This window comes from Cyrtonyx montezumae, unplaced genomic scaffold (assembly GCF_038088225.1).
Source record: "Cyrtonyx montezumae isolate F1298 unplaced genomic scaffold, pur_monq_1.0 scaffold_18, whole genome shotgun sequence".
In the NCBI taxonomy this organism is placed as follows: Eukaryota; Metazoa; Chordata; class Aves; order Galliformes; family Odontophoridae; genus Cyrtonyx; species Cyrtonyx montezumae.
Window position 1 is genome coordinate 1,706,887 of NW_027071914.1, and position 19,073 is coordinate 1,725,959.

The following is a 19,073-nucleotide window of genomic DNA, read 5'->3' on the forward strand; positions in this document are numbered from 1 at the left end:
GAGGCTGACAGCCCTGGTTCACTGCGTTTTGGGGAGGGGGCCACAATCCACCTTGTTACTTTGCAGTGCCATCCCCAGCCCTCAGTTGCTCAGGCTGCAGAGCAGCAGCAGCACACAGCCTGTGGCTAACTCAGCCCCATTAAGTTTAACAGTGCTGGGAAGCTAAGAAGGCACAGATAGCAGTGGGTGCTGGTGCTGGCTGGGAGGATTTGTGCTCCTTCAGCCCCTGGGTGTGTGACATACACTGAGCTCAGCACTTTGAGCTGCCCACGCTGCAGTGCTCACTCACAGACCTGGCTACAGCCCAGCACGTGGGGCAAGGGACAGCAGAGGAAAGGGGACAGAGCTCAGAGCTTTCAGAAACACAGGCAAAGATCATTGATCTGGGTAGATGCAGATCCTCTTCCCTACATCCCTATGAATTCCACCTGGAAGCTCAGCATTCACATTCAGAGCCAAACAAAGAAGGAAAAACAGGGATAGAATGGATAACGCTGGGGTAGAATGGAGCCTCCTCCTTACCTTCCCTTTCCAGGTAAGATAAAGGAGGGGATGGCTGTGCTCAGCACCTCCCCAGCCCCTATTTATACTCCACTTGTTGCACAAAGGCACTGGGATGCACCACTGCCACAAACCCTCTGGCCAGGTGTTGTGCTCACAGCCACCCAGGTCCTGCTGCTCCTCCTCATGCACAGAGGCAGAGAAATAGCAGCAGCCCCACGGAGGATAGTGGTGGATGTGGGACATCACTCTTATCTCAAAGCAAGAAATCCATCCCAACCTGACTCACCCCTCAAACTCACTACATTGCTATGGGATAGAGATCTTGGGGGATTGCAGCCTGCCTTCCTGAAAGCACAGGGGAGAGCCACACTGTTTCCTTTCAGCTTAAGCTTTGGGTCCTGCCACGGAGCTCAGCACCATCACAAGCCTACAACCAACCCTGCTCTGCCTCCAAGCTGCAAGTGTGGCTGAGCCAGAAGTGCCTCTCCCCTCATGGCTGGTGGGACCTCACTGTCCTGAAGGGACAAAACACCTGTGCGTGTTTATCAGCGGCTGCAGTCTAAGAAGCAGTGGGTACTGATGAAAACCCCTCCCTCTGTAGAAAGCAGACTTCTCTACAGACTATTGAATCAGTGCTATGAGAACATCAGCAGGGCTGATGGCAACGAGAGCTTGCTCAGTAGAAGTGCAAGCTGCAGAGCAGTGTACGAATGTAGGTCTCACCTTGGTCCAGCTTGGTCTGCATGAACCATCTCTGGGGACAATCCCCAAGGACACACTTGAGGTGCAGCTCCTCTCAAGGCAAGGGCAGCTGTAGGGGGGAGGATGCCCACTCCTGGTGGATGCAAATTGACACGGAGGTGCTGGTGGTGGCTGGACGGTCCCCACAGTGCCAGGGAATGGAACAGCAGAGGCCATTTCTCTCTTGATGTCTTCAAGCTCTTCTTTCAGACTGTTGACCTGATGCAGAACATGGCTCAGTGTCACAGGATACAGAAGGCTAAAGCTGACGACAGGGAACTCATGGCCCACAGCTCCCACTCTGAGCAGGGAAAGGTGCGAGCAGAATTGCCACAACCACATGCCAGTCTCAAGCAGCAAAAAGCTGAATGTTTCCCCCCCACCCCAGAGCCAGGTCACTGTAGCACAGGGCTGGCATACTGTATGGGAACTGCTGAATCATGACCTGAACCACTGATTGGTCACCCGAGGCGAGCACTGAGTCAGCCACAGGAGCACAGGTGAAGGCAGTGCACCTGTGTGACCAGAAGGGGTGGAGTCTGGCTCTACCTCTCCCAGACCCCGTTTAAGTGCTGACCAGCACTAGGGAAGGATCTCTTGTTGGAGACTGCTCCTTTCGAGTATCCTATTGTGAGCCTAGGACACAGGTGAGCATTTTCACTTTATTTTATTTGTCTCTTTTCCATCGCAATACTCTTAACTATACCACCTATAAGAGACCTTGGCTATAAGACCATTTGGTATTATTCATTCTGTTAACCTCACACCTTACACATATGCATGCAAGGCAATTGCTGGACAAGGGGAAAGAGGAAAGAGTCAAGACAAACAGTATTACTCACGTTAAATCCACAATTTGAATGTTTTTCAGTGCACGACCCCAGCTCATCAGCTCACTCAAACAGCAGAATTTCCTTTCCAGCTCCTCCCTCTCTGCAGCTGTTTGCCGTTTCTCCCCATGCACAGAACAGTTCCTTCACCAAATCTGCCTCTTCACTTTGATTTGCAGCTTTCATGGTGCAGCCAGTCCTGGGTCCAGCTGCAGAGGCAGGGAGCAGATGGGCTGAGCACAGATGCACAAGGAACCCAAACATAGGGTTGGGTGCAACAGGTAATACCCCAAAACCTCTACAGCTTCAACCACCTGGCCTTCCTGCAGCACTCCGTGTGATCAGCAATAGAGCTTCATGTCTGCCTAACCCCAGCGATGAACAGCTCACAGATGAGCCCCAGTCCCACACGCTTGGGATTGTTCTAGAGCCACGATCCCACAGGGCTGGATCAGCTGAGCTCCAACCAGCAAAGGTTGCCCCAAGCCTTACAGATGCTCACAGGTGATAACAGCTTCACAGGGGGACTAGACAGGCATGTGGAAAACAAATCCATTCAGGGTGACCACAAAACTATGGTGACCTGAAGGGCCTTGGGGCAGCAAGTTCAGAGGCAGGAGAGAACTTGAACTGCTGTAGGTGCTTCCCTGCCACACGCTTCTGCAAGCACCAGCTGCAGTCCCTGCCACAGGCAGGATGCTGGGCTGGATGTTCAGAGTAAATAAAGGTGCAATCGGGTCCCCTGGGTTAAGTAGGGGACTTGTTTTAAGTAACAGGCTAGCTCTTTAGGGTCTCTGATTTCTCATAACATCCACCAGAAGCAGTAGATCTTGATCAAGCCAAGAGCAAGCAGACTCCCAGACTAACACACAACCCCTACTAACTCCCAGCTGCACGGCTGGCACCTTCATCGAGGCAGCAGTGAGTGCACCATCCCGTGCCAGCACAGCCTCCAAAGAAGCTCAGAAAAGAGCTCACAGTGAGCTCAGAACTTGCCAGGGACTTTGCACAGAAGACAATCAGTTCTTTTCTTCTTACACCTCCCAATAAATTCTTCCTTGGGATCCATCTGTATAACTGTGGTGTGATACACTCCTGCCAGTAAGACTGAATTGCCCAGCGATGAACGTGGCTTTTGACTTACCCAAAGGGTTTGTGTTCCAGGCCCTGCTTTCACTTGAGCAGCTCTCAGAGCAGTGGCTGAGCAGGCAGGATGGCTGCAGGCTCCTCCTGGTGCCTTGAGCAGAGGGTCAGTACTGCTCCCATCACTGACGTGGGCAGGAGACCATCCCCTCCCAGTCAGAGCTCTGTCTCTGCAGAGATGCTGCTCCTTGCCAGTTCCCTTCTGGATGCTGAGGAGAAGCACAGCAGTTTTAAGCACCCTCATCAACCTCGAGTGGTGCTTGGAAATAAAGCATTCACCATTTAGAGCACACACACAGGAGCAGTGGTAAATATGACCATCATTTTCACTAGGGAGAGAAATAAGAGTGGAAGAGGAAGCAGAGACGTGGCTTTACGCACAGCCAGCTTTCAGCCAGAGGCAAAGCAGTGTCCCTCTATGCCCTAAATTCTTGCATCTGCTCCCCAGGTAAGCTCCAAAGCCATTTAATGGAGCTGCAAAAAAAGGAACACACAGTGCAGATGACATTAAAAAACAACAACACCAAACCAAACACAAAGTGCTCCGAGCTCTGAATGGAAAACATGAACAAAACACTAATGGGGAATTTTCCCCCACGGTCCATCAGTGCCTGGCTGGTACAGCAAGGATCCAACCTTCACCTGCCCAGCCCTGCCACGCAGTCAGTTACCTGTGGCATTGCCCAAGGTAGTGTGGACTCACTGCTAAGGGCTCTTGCTCTCTGCAGGCACTACAGAAGACATTGCTGCTTATGTATTACTTAAAACATGTAAAGCACAGCCGAGTGTAGCATGTGAGCTGCTGAGAGTTATGCCCTGCATGGCAGGAGTAGAGACAAACTTGCAGATTGATGAGTTATTTGATAGACAATAGCATTACAGGATCACCGTGCCATCACGTTGGCTGGAGGCTGACAGCAAGGTGCACAGACATCCAACTCCTGGACAGAAATCCTTGCAGCTTCCTTTAGTTCAGTCTGTAAAATGATAACCTGAAGAGCTATGTAAGCTTTTTAAACAGAGCACGGGAAACAAGCCACGAATTAATGAGGAAGGAAGGATCCCAGCACCGTGGAAGCCTAGCACAGGGGACAGGCAGTGGGATGGGACAGGCTACATGGGACCAGATGTGTGAGCACCACTCAGCACAGACAGCACTTGCCACGTAGTTTTAAAATTGCACAGACAGGTTCTGGTTGGGCTGGGTTTGGACTGAAAGAGGTGACTTTGCTGTTCCTGTTCCAAAAAACCAGAAACCAAGTGGGAAAGCTGTGCTCCAGCCCATGTTGGGCTGCAGAGGACTGAAACAGGTCCTGCCCAAGGCGAGGGCTGTGGGTCACAACGGCTCCCAGGGGAAAAGGAAGTAAGAAGCACGATGCACCATCAGCTTTTGCACAGTTAGGAAAACCCGTGCTAGTTTAATTCCCTAATGACCTCTGCTGTTTTAATCGATAATGTGAAGAATTATTTTTTGATTGTTATTTCTCATGTCACATGTTTCAGTACTCAGGAAGATGCAAGCGTTACACACAGGAGCAGAGCTCAGCCTCACACACTGCACTGTGTTTGAGGCAGAAGAGCCACAGGGGCTGCATTGAGGGTGGAAAGAAGGCTGAGGCACGGCAGGGAGCAGCAGTGTTACTCCGTGGGGCAGCACAGGGAAGAGGGTTGGGCAGAAGGAAGGGGTTGAACAGCAAGACTCACCTGACATTCTGGGTGTGCAGGGCAAGCAGGCCAGCCTCACCTGTGCAGGGACATCCTGGGCCTCTCGCTTCTTGGAGCTGGCCTCTGATGAAGTCAGCTTGAGCTTCAGCACCAACCTGGAGCCTCACAGGTGGCAGAAGGGCAGAGAGGTGGCAGAGAGGCAGCCAGCTCCCAGTGAGCTGCAGTTCCAGCACTGGCTGCCTCTCAAGACCTGTACCAGCAGAGGCCTTAAAGCCCACCAGCCCTCCGGCTGCCACGTGTGGAGCTGCTCACCAACAGCATCCCTGCAGCTGTGAGGACAAACCTGCAGGTCTCAGCAGCACCATGCTGCTGCCTGGCAGGAAGATTCGTGAGCCCCTGCCCAGCCCCACTACACCCCAGCACAACACTGGTGGAACTGGGGACAGGGAGTGAAAATGAGAGGACAGAAGAATCAGAATTGAAGAGTAACTGATGTGTGCCTGAGGAACACAGAGCAGCCCCTCACGAAGCACGGAATATGAAGAACTTACATTAGAACAAGGTTTTTACATGGACTCTGCAGCAACCTGGCTCAGCTCTCCCTGCTCCAGGGGTATCAGCAAGAGCAGACACAAACCCAGAGCTCCCCTCACTCTGTCACTTAAGTATGTGGCAGTGTATGCTTCAAGGAGGACAGGAGTCAAAAAAGGCACAAACATTAAACAGACAAACAACAGATCAGGTAAGAAAAATACTGCCTCTTATTTAATGTTTAAAGACATCAGTAAACAAACAGAACAGTATGCACAGTAAGAGGCTGAGCCCCCCCATCCCCCCTCTCCCCAAACAGCACCCTCCAAACCACGTGACAGTGCAGGAGAAGGAGCAGCAAAGTTTGGAATCTGGGAAACCTCTGCTGTGTGAGGACAAGACGACAGGACCTGCAGGAAGCAGCCTCCCTCACCCACGAGCAGTGACACCTCCGGGGCACAGTCAGGAGGGGGTGGTTTTTGCTCCAGGTCTCTTGCCAACACACCTGTGAACTTGGAAAACACAGCTGGAAGCCATGTTAGAGGTGTGAGACACACTATGTGCTGATCTTGGCAACCAAATCGCTGTTTCACAGTGATTTCAACCTTTTAAAAAATAATGGGAGTTAGGTCCAACTTGGCAAAGTGTTGTGTTACCCACTGGCGAGTGCAAAGCTGAGTATAGGGGAAATGAACAAGACTACACTGCACACATTCTTTCACCCTGCCCCAGCCACGCTCCTGACCCCTACCCCAGAACTGGCTTTGTCTTCTTGAATGGCTTTCCTCGAGCTGTGGAGCAGCAGGAAGTTAGAAAGGACACAAGGAAGCAAGCCTCAGTGCAGGCTTCAAGAGGACAACCGAGTGGGTACCTGAGCACAGGGCTGGGGACACCAAGACATGGCAGGCGTGCTGCTGACGAGGCAGAGGTTTCTAGGCACAGGCACTTCAGCTCCCACCTTTGTGGCAGAAGCCTGCACAGGAGCTGAAGAAGCTGACTGAGCCAGAGCGAGGGGGCTCAGAAGGCAGCTGCATGGCTGCCAGCCAGGCCATGGCACAGCTCTGAGCACTGCTTTGAATTCCCATTTGCCAGAGTGGTGACCGTTGCAACCGTGGTGGAAAGTAAGGAACATGTTTCACTGCTCTCTGCCTCGCAGGGAGCAGAAGTCTGCAGTGGTGCTGCTTTCTGCAGCCACCGCATGCAATCAAATATGAAGGGAGGGCTCACAGCCCAGTTAACCACACCAGTGTCCAACATGGGAACCCCCCATAGTCCCAGTAGTCCCTGATGTCCAGAGTCCACCAGATTCCTCAGATCTCAACGTCACTCTCTTTGTCGTTATCGTGGTCACCATCATAAAATTCATTGGCAGCTTCAGGCCTGGGGGAAGGCAATCAATACCAGTGATGAGAGCCCCGACAGAGAAAAATGCCTACAAAAAGCCCCACTGCAGGTCAGAAGATGCCCTGCACCCACACACCCCACACATTTACAGAAAGAGGTTACTGCAGGGGCAGAAAGGGAAGCTCATACCACCAGAATTTAGAGCTGTACCTGGTGTAGTTTTCCTCAGAGCCTCTTTCCTCTGGATCAGGCTCATCTGTGCGATCATAGCTCAGCAGGTCAGAAGGGACGTCATGGATCTGCACGCTGGGAGCGTGGTTCAGCATTTTCAGGTTCTCAAATATCGTCTGCCTGATCTGATCCAAGTACTATTTAGGAAAAAAAAAAAAAAGAGAGGGATCATCACTAACAGATCTGATCTCAGAGCCACAACAGACAGCACGACTGCCTGCCTGCATCATCTGCACGGTGGCCATGAGAAATGCCTTTGTGCAGGGAGCTATTTAGCAGAGCAGAAGAGATGAGAGAGTTAATTCAATCACTGAGACTCCAGCACTCAGAAAACAGTAAGACAATCCAGCAGAGTTCCCAAATACTATAGACCCTTTGAGACTTTCTGACATCCCAGAGAAAAGCCTGTGTTTGCACTATCAGCTTTCTGCCCCCACAGGAATTCCCTGCCTGGGCTCCATCTGGTTTTGCAGGACAGAACATCAACCACAGGCTTCTGGGGCTACACACCCAGGCACCACTGTAAGGCCTGCAGGCACTCACCTGCCTGGAGTTCTGATTTTCAATCCTTGTACTGACATCAGGATGAAGAGTGAAATCCGGAGCGAAGTATTCGAAGTACTCTGTGGAGGCACGAGCAAGAGTTAAAGCACAAAGGTGAGAGAGTCCCTCAGCAGCTGCACAGCTCTGCAGGGAAGCAGAGCTCACTCTCCCACCATGAGAGGGGTAACCAGACCCTATAAGCCACAGTGATGTACAACTGTGCAACTGCAAAAAATGATATGAAAGGAGAGAGTCAGCAGAAGTAACGCTGCAGTCACTGAAGCGATCCAAATAGAAAGCTGAGCATCAGATAAACCTATGAATGGGAGATGGAAGGAGAGCAGGACTAAGGGCAGAAAGTGCTGTTTCTTTGGCCCTGGTCAACACAGAATTAAGTGCTAAATCTTCAGCTGATAGAAGAACTGCTTTAGCTCAGCTACAGACAAGGGAAGCTGAACTTACCGCTGTATGGGAGCTCTTCGCTAATGGCTTCATCTACAAGCAATGATGTTTCATAGGTCCTGAAAAAAACAGACTGAGATGAGCTCAGCCCAGAGAAGGCTACAGGGGGCACGTGGGGACAAAGCCCACAGCCAGTGCTTCATTGGACACTCAGCAAGACCCCAAGACTCACCAGCACCGTGCCACATTGCGGACTGTGTATCCGCCTCCTCCCAGCACCAGTAAGGGGATGTTGAAACTCTTCACGTACTCCACGCACTCCCTAGAAACCCCAAAGAAACATGTCAGAGCTGCTATCTGCAGCACACATTCACACACATTTCCCTGTGCACTCAGCCTCCACCAGAGCTGCTGTGACAAATGTGGGGCTCTGAGTTCCTACGCAGGGAGCCTGAACCACGTGCTACTCTGAACTACTGATGTTCCACACAGCCCCATTCTGAGAGCCTCTGTCACACAACAGTTGGAGATAAATGCACAGAGTCCGTGCAGCTGGAAGGCCAAAGTCAAAGCTCAGGTCTCACAACAGAGGACCACCTGCAGTGCTTTTGCCTTGTCCCAGCCCTGCTGTACTCACCCATGCCCTCTTATGCTGAGGTTAAAGCAGCCCAAACGGTCACACCCCAGAGAATCAGCACCACACTGGAGAAGAGGAAAAGAACAAGTGAACTTTGGCTAGACAGGCATCCATTTCCAGACAAACACTGGCATCCCTACCCCTCTGCCAGCTTCATTCCACAGAAGTGACTTCACCTGGCAGTTTGGCTAGGTCACACCAACCCTGATCTCCCAGGAACAGAGAGTTAACACATTTGAGTAATGCCCCTTTGAACTACAGCCTCTGACAAGGAAGTACATGTGTGCAAAGGCTTGTTTCTTTTACCTGCAGTACGATGCAGGTGGGCTGATAGTAATCTACCACCTGGTTAATGACTGGCTGGAAGAGGTGTTTATAACCTTTGAGGAGAAAAACAAGTCTGTCATGGCTCTGGAGAGAAGGATAACAAACATCTGGACAAGGGAAAAGGGTAAGGGACACCTACTCACTTTGGTCATCAATGCCATCACGTAGAGGCACATTGAGGCAGTAATAACGACCACTCTCTGCACCAACTTCATACATGTCCCCTGGCCAAGACAGAAGAGTCACAAAAGCACTAAGAGTTCACAGGAGCTAGAAGGCCAGATCTGGTCTGAGTTGAGATCTCTGTCAACCTAGCTACAGTCTCTGCTTACTACAAGAAACTGGAGTCCTGCTCCTCTCCAGCTCCTTCCCCATGCCCTTTCTCCCACCATTTGTCCCTGCAGTTAAAATCTAAACACCTGATACCCCCAAACTCCAGCCACACTTTTGGAGGACTCTGAAACGAGGTCAAGTTCACGTTATAAAGGAAGCTACATACCTGTACCAGGAAAGAAGTAGTTTCCATATTTATGAAATGACACCGTCATGACCCGGTCTGTCAAGTAGAAAGCTTCCTGCACACCATCTCCATGATGGATATCAATATCAATATACAGAACACGGGGGTGGTACCTATCAAAACCAGGAGGAAAAGCAGCATTATTGTTTACCACACTGTCACCCCTACGCCTCAGTGCTATGAAAATCATCACTCAAGTCTACCTGCAAGCCCACCCCCAGAAGAACTCATCTATCTCACCCCAAATAGCTTTAGATGTGCTACATTTATACACAGCATCCACTTAACCACAAGCCCCATTAGAACATTTTCTGCTGTTGTGCCTTGGAAACAGACTGTAGAACAAAAAGATTTTAGATAGGGCCAGAAATACTTTGGAAACCACAGAAAGAAAAACCACAAGAGTTAGAGAGCTGCGTTTTGTGTTCCCCTCCTCCCCCAGACAAGCTGCCAGTTGGATAGTCTTTAAGAACTCCAACAATTTTTCAACATCTGGAAATATATGGTAAGTTAGCCAAGGAATGCTTGCTGCCTCCTCATGCCAGAGCACTGGCAGCACTGCGTGCATGCTGGCTAGTATGGATGCCACCAGGCTGGGCTGCTGAGGCTGCCTTGTTCCAAACAAGGAGCAGGAGGATGGGGTGCAGATCCTATTGCTGTGGAAATCAGGGCAGAGCGTTGTCACGCCCTCAGGACAAGCATCATTGTTGAGGTAACACTGTGAGGATGGTGAGAGGCTCATTAACAACAACAGGGATGAGGAAACCACTGAGCACAGTGTGAGTCAGAATGCACATTCAGGTGTAGAAGGGAAAAGGGTAACTGGACTCTGGAAGGCTTCATTTGGCACAGCCACTCAAACAGGCATTTCAGGCACCACTTCTACCTCACAAGGACAGAGGAGGAAGAATGGGAGATCACTGGAAGTAAAAACACTGGTGTAATGGTCAAAGCTGACATGCAGGTGACAGCACTGGTGCTAAGCCACACCCTGCCTGACAGCTTGAGCACTGCCTGCTCAGGTGCAGAGAACTCCTGCAGCTTCTCAGGAAATGCTGCATCTGGTCAGACCCCAAAGAGCAGAGAATCTGGCAAGCATGCCAAAACCCTAGCAGGAAGAACCTGAAAAAACAAGGCAACACTGAAGCAGAGGGGAGGAACATGCAGCTCACACCATCTGTCTGCAGGAAACACAGTGTTAAGTGTCCCTGCAGTGACATAATCATGCAGGCTGATGGTGCTGAGCCATGCTGATCAGCAGAACAGCACCTCATCTCAGTCTCCCAGAGGCACAAAGTCATAAAATTGCCTTGGTTATTTATCCTATAGACAAACAAAGAGAACACGGGGCTGCGTAGGCACAGCCTTTGTGCAGAGGGAGGAAAAGGCCTTTTCAGAAACGTGGAACAAAAGAATAAGGACACAATATAATCTCCCATGAATAGCAATTGAAACGTTTAGCAAACAGGGCTGGTGTGAGACAAGAAAATAGAGCACATAGATGCAACAGTAAAGACCTGGGACCTAAACTCAAAATAAGGAAGGTTGTCAGAGGGGAAGGAGGTAAAAGAAACCCCAGTATATTCCATAAGTCTGACTTTGCAAGCAAGTAATCTTGTCATCAGCCACACATCTATTTTCTGGTCAACCAACCAGAATCCCCACATCTAAACTTCCTTTCCCTGTGTTTAATTCTGCAACATAATGCCTTTTGTTTTCTAAAGAAAAAAAATAAAAGTCTCTTTTCTATTCAATGCAAGTGTCCTTCAACCATCTATGTGTTACCCAAGTCCTGTTCTTAACCCAGTCAAGCAAATCAAGAAGGATGTGAGCCATTTAACTCTCCAGTGAGCTATACTCTGCATTTAGCTACAAAAGGCTCACTGAGTCAAAACTGTGATGAGCCAGGAGACCCTGAAATGGCTATTTCACAGATGGATGAGGAGAAACAGAAGTGAACTTTCCCAGATCACTTGAGCAGCAGAGTAACAAAGCTGGAGTCAGATGTGCCAGTCCTTAAGACTCCTTGCGTGTACAGAAGAGATCAGGACAAGTGATCAAGTCCTTCTTGGACTCCAGAAAGGAACAGCTGCCAGCCAAATGAGGGAGAGAGACACAACAGAGAGAAGGAAACAGCTGAGGGGAGTCACACACCAGCCAAGACAGTACTGCACTTGCCCCCACGTCCTTACTTGAGCAGCTCCAGGATGCCGATAACGATGTCGTTGACGTAACAAAACCCAGAAGCCTGCCACACAGAGAAAACCAGACAACATTACAACTAGATCAACAGAGAACAGGCTCAAAAACAGAGGAGGATGCAGGTACACCTCATTACCTCAAACTTCTTGGCGTGATGCAGGCCCCCTGCCCAGTTTATTGCAATATCACAGATCTGAAAGGAAAGATAAGTCAGTTTAATGCAACAATATGGTTATAACAACCTTGCTCCCACCTCGATAGTCAGCAGGGACTTTGGCCAACCCAGCACTGTGGCCCACATACACCTCCCTGCCCACTGTTTCACCCATAGAGGCCCTTCCAAAGCTCTGTCTTGTTCATTAGCCCAACCAACAGATTAGATGTGTGCTTTACACTCCCCTTCAGGTTTAAAGAAGACCACCTCCCCTCCATCCAGCACTATGCAGATCGCCTGGCACATGAAGCATTCTCCCATGTTTGTTATGTTCATTAAATCTTTTCCAGAAGCATTCTCTCTCTGAAAGACTCACACCTCTGGAGTCTTGTTTGATATCCTCCCATCAGACCTCTTTTCAGACCTCCTGCATGGTCCCACTTAATGTATTTCCACAGCAGAGACCTGGTAGCACTCTGGAGGTCTCTCAGCAGGTGGGTGCTTTGAAGAACACAGGCCTATTGCTCTACAGTGCTGAGAGCATTCTGGGGCTTTACTCTGTGCAAGCTGTGACTCTTTCTGGATTAAACAGCTTAAATGGTTGGTTCTGAAGGCATATGAGGAGCAGCTGAGGGAACTCTGTCAGTTCAGTGCAGGGAAGAGGACATTTGGGACAGACCTCATCCCTCCATACAGCTGCCTGAAAAGAAGATGCAGCAAGGAGATAACAGCCTCTTTTCTCAGGTGACAAATGATAGGATGCGAGGCAACAGCCTCAAGTTGCAGCAGGGGAGGTTTAGATTGGTATCAGGAAGAGTTTATTCACAGAAAAGGTGGTCAGGCATCACAGCAGGCTCCCCAGGGAGGTGGTAGAGCTCCTGTCCCTAGAGGTATTGATGAGACTCGTGAATGTGGTGCTCAGGAACATGGTTTAACAGCAGACTTCTTGGACTTGATAATCTCAGAAGTCTTCTCCAAATTAAATGAGTCTATAGTTCCGTCATTCCAGCCACACAGGAAAGGTCTTAACCTTCACAGACTTACAGGGAAGAATTTACAGGGCAACAAAGCAGAGCTTGCTACACTGTTATACTAAACACACTCATATTCTTAAATTGACAGCCAGATGTCTTATAACAGTGTTTCAGAGATAAGCCATCAGCACAGTTACCTTGTTGTTCAGCTGTGTTGCTCCCTGCAGGGAGGCCCCAGTATAGCGAGAGCAAAACTCAAAGAGCCCTGGAAACACTGGGCTGAAAAAAAAAAATAAAATAAATCACAATTCAAACAAAGAACATCTTTTCATTCCCCCCCACTTCTCGGAAGCAAAGCCAGGAAAGCTTCGCTGAAAGCTCTCCTCTGCCCACAGCACACACCAGCATCTGCCCTGCAGCCCTGCTGATGTGCTTCCAGAGCTGGGACACAGCTCAAGAGAAGGACAGCTCTGCTCCATGCTATCTCCCTGCATCAGCATCAGGCAGCTCTCACCCCCTCCACTTCACAGCACGGTACGAAATACACTGTAAGTGGCCACGAATGCAGCTCTTGGGGCAGAGATGAGGCAGGATCAAACCCACCTTCAGAGCCAGCACAGGCACCAGGATCTCTAAGAATACAGAAACTGAGGATGTGGAGCCTGTGTGCCACTAGCTCACAAGAATCATTCATGGACAAATAAAAGCTTAAAGACTTTTACTTTCCTCCTGCATTCTGATTAAGTGGATTCTGATCATCAGTCAGACGAGGCATACTGAGTGCTTGCTCAGTCACACGGAGCCCTTCCACACACTTCTTCCAAGGTTCATCTCTCACAAACATGAAAGACTGGAACTGACTATTGTTAAGCTCTCACGTGAATACAGAAGCATGAAACTATCCTCAGTTCTACTTGAAAACCAGGCTCAGAGCCACTCTGCATTTAGCACGCACATATTAAGGTAGCTAAAATGACAGGCAACTATTTAAATGAAAAAAAAAAGGTATTTGCAAGAAGAACTGGAGGTTTTGCAAGAACAAAGCAGAGGTACAGTCTCTAACTCAACAAGCTTAGGGTGTAAATACAGATCTAAAAAGGAGGATGATAAGATCTGAAGGGAAAGGAATGAAGGAGGTTCCAATAATCCAGCGTGCTCAGGAGGGGCACAGAGCACTCACCAGTCATCGCCCACATTGAAGGCATTGAGGCTTTTGGTGAAGCCCTGCATGTTGTTGGGGCTCACTCTCTGCAGGAAGTCGATGTAGTCCTCAGAGTGGAATCGGCACATGTCATGCTGTGATGCCTGGTATGGCTTGAAAACCTTCAAGAGAAAGACAAGACTTACATCCTGTCCAAAGCTGTGTTTGCTTTCACTATAAGAAATCTCAGCCTGTGACGGGCTGGTAAGTTCAGAAGTTAATTTGGAGAACGCTCAGGGACAGATGGAACATTTGCATAAGCTTTGTTTCCTTTGGAAAGTCAGCTAAAAACAGTCATGGGGCTGGATGGATTTGAGTTAAAGTTCTCATGACAGCACACACTTGCCAGTTTGGCACTGAACACACATACCTCAATAAACAGGAAGTTAAAAAAAAATCAACACCACGTACCCCAAAAGGGGAAATTAAAGCTACACTGAAACCAATGAGAGAATCTTCTGTGTTTCAGAACTTGTCTTTAATTAAAGCATGCACTTTATTAAAAAAAAAAAGTTAGGAGATAAAAAAAATAGCATGAGCTCATCTCCAGAGGGAGAACGCGCTAGGGTAACTCCCAAAGCATGTCTTCCCTGGGTCAGAAAGGACCCCAAAACTTTGCAGAGGCAAAACACAGCCTAACGAACACGACATCTCCTTTACTGTGCAATTGTACTGCTCAGCTTGTGGCATGGTGCTTTCCCTGTGAAGGTGTGGGGCTCTGCTCCTCAGAAGCTGCTGCTTGGGACTGGTGGAGCCAGGAGGCTGGGACTGGCCACCAGGACTGAAGGTGGGGTAGGACCATACAAGGACTATCAGGAATCCTGATGACAGATCAACTCAAGAGCACAATGTCACAAGAAGCACTCTTGGACAACGAAGTGTAGAGATTTGAGATTCAGAGCAGAAAGAGGGGAAGAAAGCCAACAATAACAACAACAACAAAAAACCAACACCAAAAGCTTCCAGACCCACTCACTGCTGGTAAAAGGGGAAAGCTGATTCCTTCCCCCTCCTCTTCCCCTTCAACCACTGCAGCCACAACCCCAGGCACCTTCCTGAGCATGCCTGGCACTCAGCCCCTCGCTCAGCCAGCTCAGCACAAAGCTCTCCTGGGATCCAGCAGCTTCCAGATGCAGCACAGGAAAGGCAGCAGGATCACGCAGCAGAAAAGAGATGAGCAGCATGCAATTCTCTCTCTCTGAGCAATGCTGAGCCTTAAAGATTTGTCCACCACAGACACAAATAAGTTGGGAGAAGTGGTGTGAGTTAAACCTGACTTCAACTACCTTGACAAAATAGCAGCCTCTTGTCTGGAGGCTGCAGGGAAGGCAGATCATGATGTAACCACAGCACAAAGTTAACAGGGCCTTTTAAAGTCACAGTTGGCCAATAATCCCCTGCTTTTATGTGCTTGTAACTCTGCCAGTTTCTGGTTGCTCAGGATGAAGTTTCCTCTGTGGTTTTCAGCTTCTTGAGGAAAATATAACCTCCCACCCAAAAAATAAAAAATCCAAGGCTAAAAACAGCTCAGCCCTGCTTACTGCCTCACACAGACATCAGTTTAACATTTAGACATGTCATGTCAGAATGTCCTTCTTGCTGTTTCTGTAGGAGAACTCCCAACTCGAGAGAAACTACTCACAGAAGCCCATACATTTACAGTCAAAATCTGAAAGCTAAATCCTAAAGATTCTGTGCTCTCTGAGTGTACTCCAGCCACAGCTTCTCCAGGAGCACAGGAGGAATGGGGCAGCTTCTTCCTGCTGTATCAGTGGTCTCAACTGCCTGTATCCAGGCAAGACAGGAGAAAGTAATTTGATGGAAGGGCACGGATGCACCTGAGAAGAGCAGAAAAAGGGGAAGCAGGCAGAGAAAAAGCTTCAGAGGCTGAAAGAAGAAAAAAAAAGAGCAGGCTCTGCTGAAGCAGGGCAAGAAAATCAAAGGGAGGGAAAGACAGGCTTGGCAGGGTGGGTAGCAAGGACCAGGAGCTCCACTGGGAAGAGAGAGCAGGTAGGAAAGGGGTCAGAACATCCCCTACATACTACACTCCATCACCATGTGAAGCAGGGATTGGCTTCCCAGCGACTGGCTGAAGCAGCCAGCATGCTCCAGCATGAAGGTGGACCCTGCAGAGGGCTCAACTCTCAGCAGCTGCAGATCACCACACCTGCAAAAGCTCCTACAATGGCAGCCGAAAAAATCCAAAGGATGCGATGTTACCAAACACCAAACTGCAGGAGTAACACTGAATGCACGAGGGACCTTTTTTAATATTTAAGCATACTAAATTAATTTCAAATACTGCATCAAGGATCAGTTTCACCGGCCCATTTTAGCATCTCCTTTTAAAAATTGATGCTGTGCGTTAATTTTGGGACAGCTCATTTTCCATTTCCTCCCACTCATTCCCCAGGTCTCTCACCACAGAGAGTGCACTGGCAGTAGGACAGCTTGAACTTGAGCCCATGCCAAACGCCAGACACTCACAGAGCACTAAGAGATAACAACAGAACTGTGTGGCACGTTTAAAGCAGCTGAGATCCAGTTTTCCTGCTTGCATTAATGTGGCTGCTCACACTTTGCTACCATGCCTGCAAGAATTTTGCACCTTGTCCTGCCTCCTCAAATACTGTGAGCACCATGCAGAGTAAGATGTGCCAGAATTAACATTACTGCTCTCCTGTGCTCGCAATAACACAGCTTTGATTTTAGTATCACCTGACTCCCAAGCACTTAAACAAGCGTGCTTTGAGGACAGGCTTTCTCTGCTAACACAGCCAAACACTTAGTCAGACCCTTGAAAGTGCAGTAAGAAAGACTGGTGACAGTCTGGGTTAGGTTTAATGCTGGGAAGGAGGAAGGCTGGTGAGCTGTGAGCAGTGTGAAGGTGCCTGGCCAAGCTGGAGTGACTGCTGTTTGCACACAGCTGTCAGAGGAACGAGTACTTGCATCAGCATAATGCCTTGGTCATTGAGTTCAGACACCAGTTACAGGGAAGCTGTTTGTTTGGAGCATCATGGGGAGTGGGGCCTGACTGTAAAGGGACACAGATGGGATGTGTGAACACAGAGAGGAAGGAACAGCAGCAGCATCTCTGCACCTTAAAGCAATAGTGGGTTCACCCCTTCTGTGCTATGTGATGATGCCTGTGACAGAAGTGCTCTTCACTTCTTTTAATGAGGTGACTCCCATGAGAGGACACCCTGTACATACATGGACACAAACAAGTACATTTGCATACAGATATAAACACACACACAGGTACACGTGACCAGAAAGGCACAGAGCTGCAGCACACAGCCTCCCGGGGAGCAGCCTGTCCCCAGGGCACGTGAAACAGATGACAGGCTTTGGGGACAACAAGGAGCAGCCAGACCAGGGCTGTGAATCAGACACTGTGACCTGGAACTGTGCCACTTGGCACAGGAATTTAATAGCTCAGCGGCCAAAACAGTTCAGATACAATCCCCAAGAACTGAGGTGCGAATAAGCTAGCCAAGAACAAAGGAAGCAGCTCCAATGCACTCAGCAGCTCAGACAAAAAAGTCCACAAGTTGAGACGTGCAGCAGCCACCTGAGAAGCACCAAGCAGGCACATGCTTCTCACTACCCCTGCCTCACTCTAGTACTGCGAGATATCACACCCTGTACTGCAGGAACAGACAGCAAAGCAAACAGGGGTTCACAGGAAAGGGGCTGAGCTCAGTGCCCTTTGTGTCAAGTGAAATGAAGTACTGCTATAGGAGTACTACACATTTGTACTGAGATTCTGTTCCTCTTGTAGTTGAGATGTAAGAAAACATAAGCTTTCTTTTTGATCAACTACCATGTTTTAACAGGATTACAGTTTAACATTCAGGAAAAAAATATATATTTCCAGCAGTAACATCAGTAATGTGTTGGACTACCTTGAGCGAATGGGCTGGACAGCAAGGATGTTGAAAGCATTTATGAGATAGGAGGAATGAACTCCATGCAGGCACTAACGTGGACCTGCCAGCCTCCGGAGGGCTTCTTTCTGTCAGCAGCTGATATCACAGCCCACACTGATTGCTGGTTGTGCCCAGAGGCAGCTCCAGGAGCAGAAGTTTCACACCCAGTGTCACTCCTCCAGCACACAGCTCTGCACAGGGCACTGACAGTCAGCGGTGACACCATGCCCTCAGAGCTCAGACAGGCACCGGGGACTCAGGATGCCCTTATAGCCACATCCCAGAGCAGGCTGCCACTTTACAGGCTCAATATGGAACTGAAGGGCACGAGAAAGCCCTACCGAACTCCCTAACGACAGGCCAAGCCTCAGCACTGAATGCACCCGCAGTTAGCACCTGAGAATCTGGGTTTGCAGCTCAGCTCCGCGAGTGGAGGTCCCACAGCCCACCCGCACGCCCACCCACTCCCCAGGGAGCGATGCTCACGATCATCTTCTTGTAGAGGCCGTAGTGCAGCACCAGGCTGTGGGTGAGCGCCAGACGGTGCGGCTTCATGGGGTGCCCGGCTCCTGCAAGGAACAAAACCACAAGGGGGTCAGGGGCGGCGAGGAGCAGGGAAACAGGCCCAAGGAGAGCACGGGCCGCTCCCCCGAGCCGGGAGCGGGGCCAAAGCAGCCCGATCCCCGCCCGTCCCGAGCCCAGCCCCGCACCATAGTGGAAATTGCCGACGTCCGGGTCGTAGAAATAGGCCACGGTCTTCGCCATGGCGAACAGGCCGCCACCGCCGCCCCGCGCTTCTGCTTACGTCATCACTCCGCGACCGCGCCTCCCGCCGGCGTCTGGCTGAGCGTCAACTCTCGCGAGAAGTAGCCGGCACAGGGGCGGGTTAGGGGGCGGGGCTAAGGCCAGGTGGGGGCGTGGCCTCGGGGCAGCCCCGCGTGCTGCGCGCCTACGGGGGCTCACACGTGCCCTCAGTTACCCCCGGGGATGTTTGGGGCAGAGCTGCCAGCAGTGTCACACGGGGGCCCGAAGCCTCCAGGGCTTCCGAAAGGACCAAGCAGGGATGGAGCCTCGCGGCCCCACGGGGATGCAGACCCGCTGGAATGGAGATCTGTATAGATGGAGCCCATTGGGGTGCAGATGGATAGCGATGTAGCTCCATGGGGCTGGGGACATGGAGTTGAGGGCACGG

At 50.1% G+C, this 19,073-nt stretch overlaps 1 protein-coding gene across 1 annotated transcript; it reads right to left on the minus strand.

Annotated features, from left to right (window-relative positions):
* Positions 1-5,548: 5,548 nt before the first annotated feature.
* Positions 5,549-18,691, minus strand: HDAC3 (histone deacetylase 3). The gene is made up of 15 exons (XM_065734435.1): positions 18,592-18,691; positions 18,368-18,450; positions 13,929-14,071; positions 12,946-13,027; positions 11,757-11,813; positions 11,611-11,666; positions 9,398-9,531; positions 9,042-9,122; positions 8,878-8,951; positions 8,572-8,636; positions 8,167-8,256; positions 7,995-8,053; positions 7,533-7,612; positions 6,969-7,126; positions 5,549-6,794 (listed from the first exon to the last, which is right to left on the minus strand). Exons 1-15 carry the CDS (start codon positions 18,644-18,646, stop codon positions 6,725-6,727), a joined length of 1,287 nt encoding a protein of 428 aa, XP_065590507.1. The 5' UTR covers positions 18,647-18,691; the 3' UTR covers positions 5,549-6,724.
* Positions 18,692-19,073: the final 382 nt, after the last annotated feature.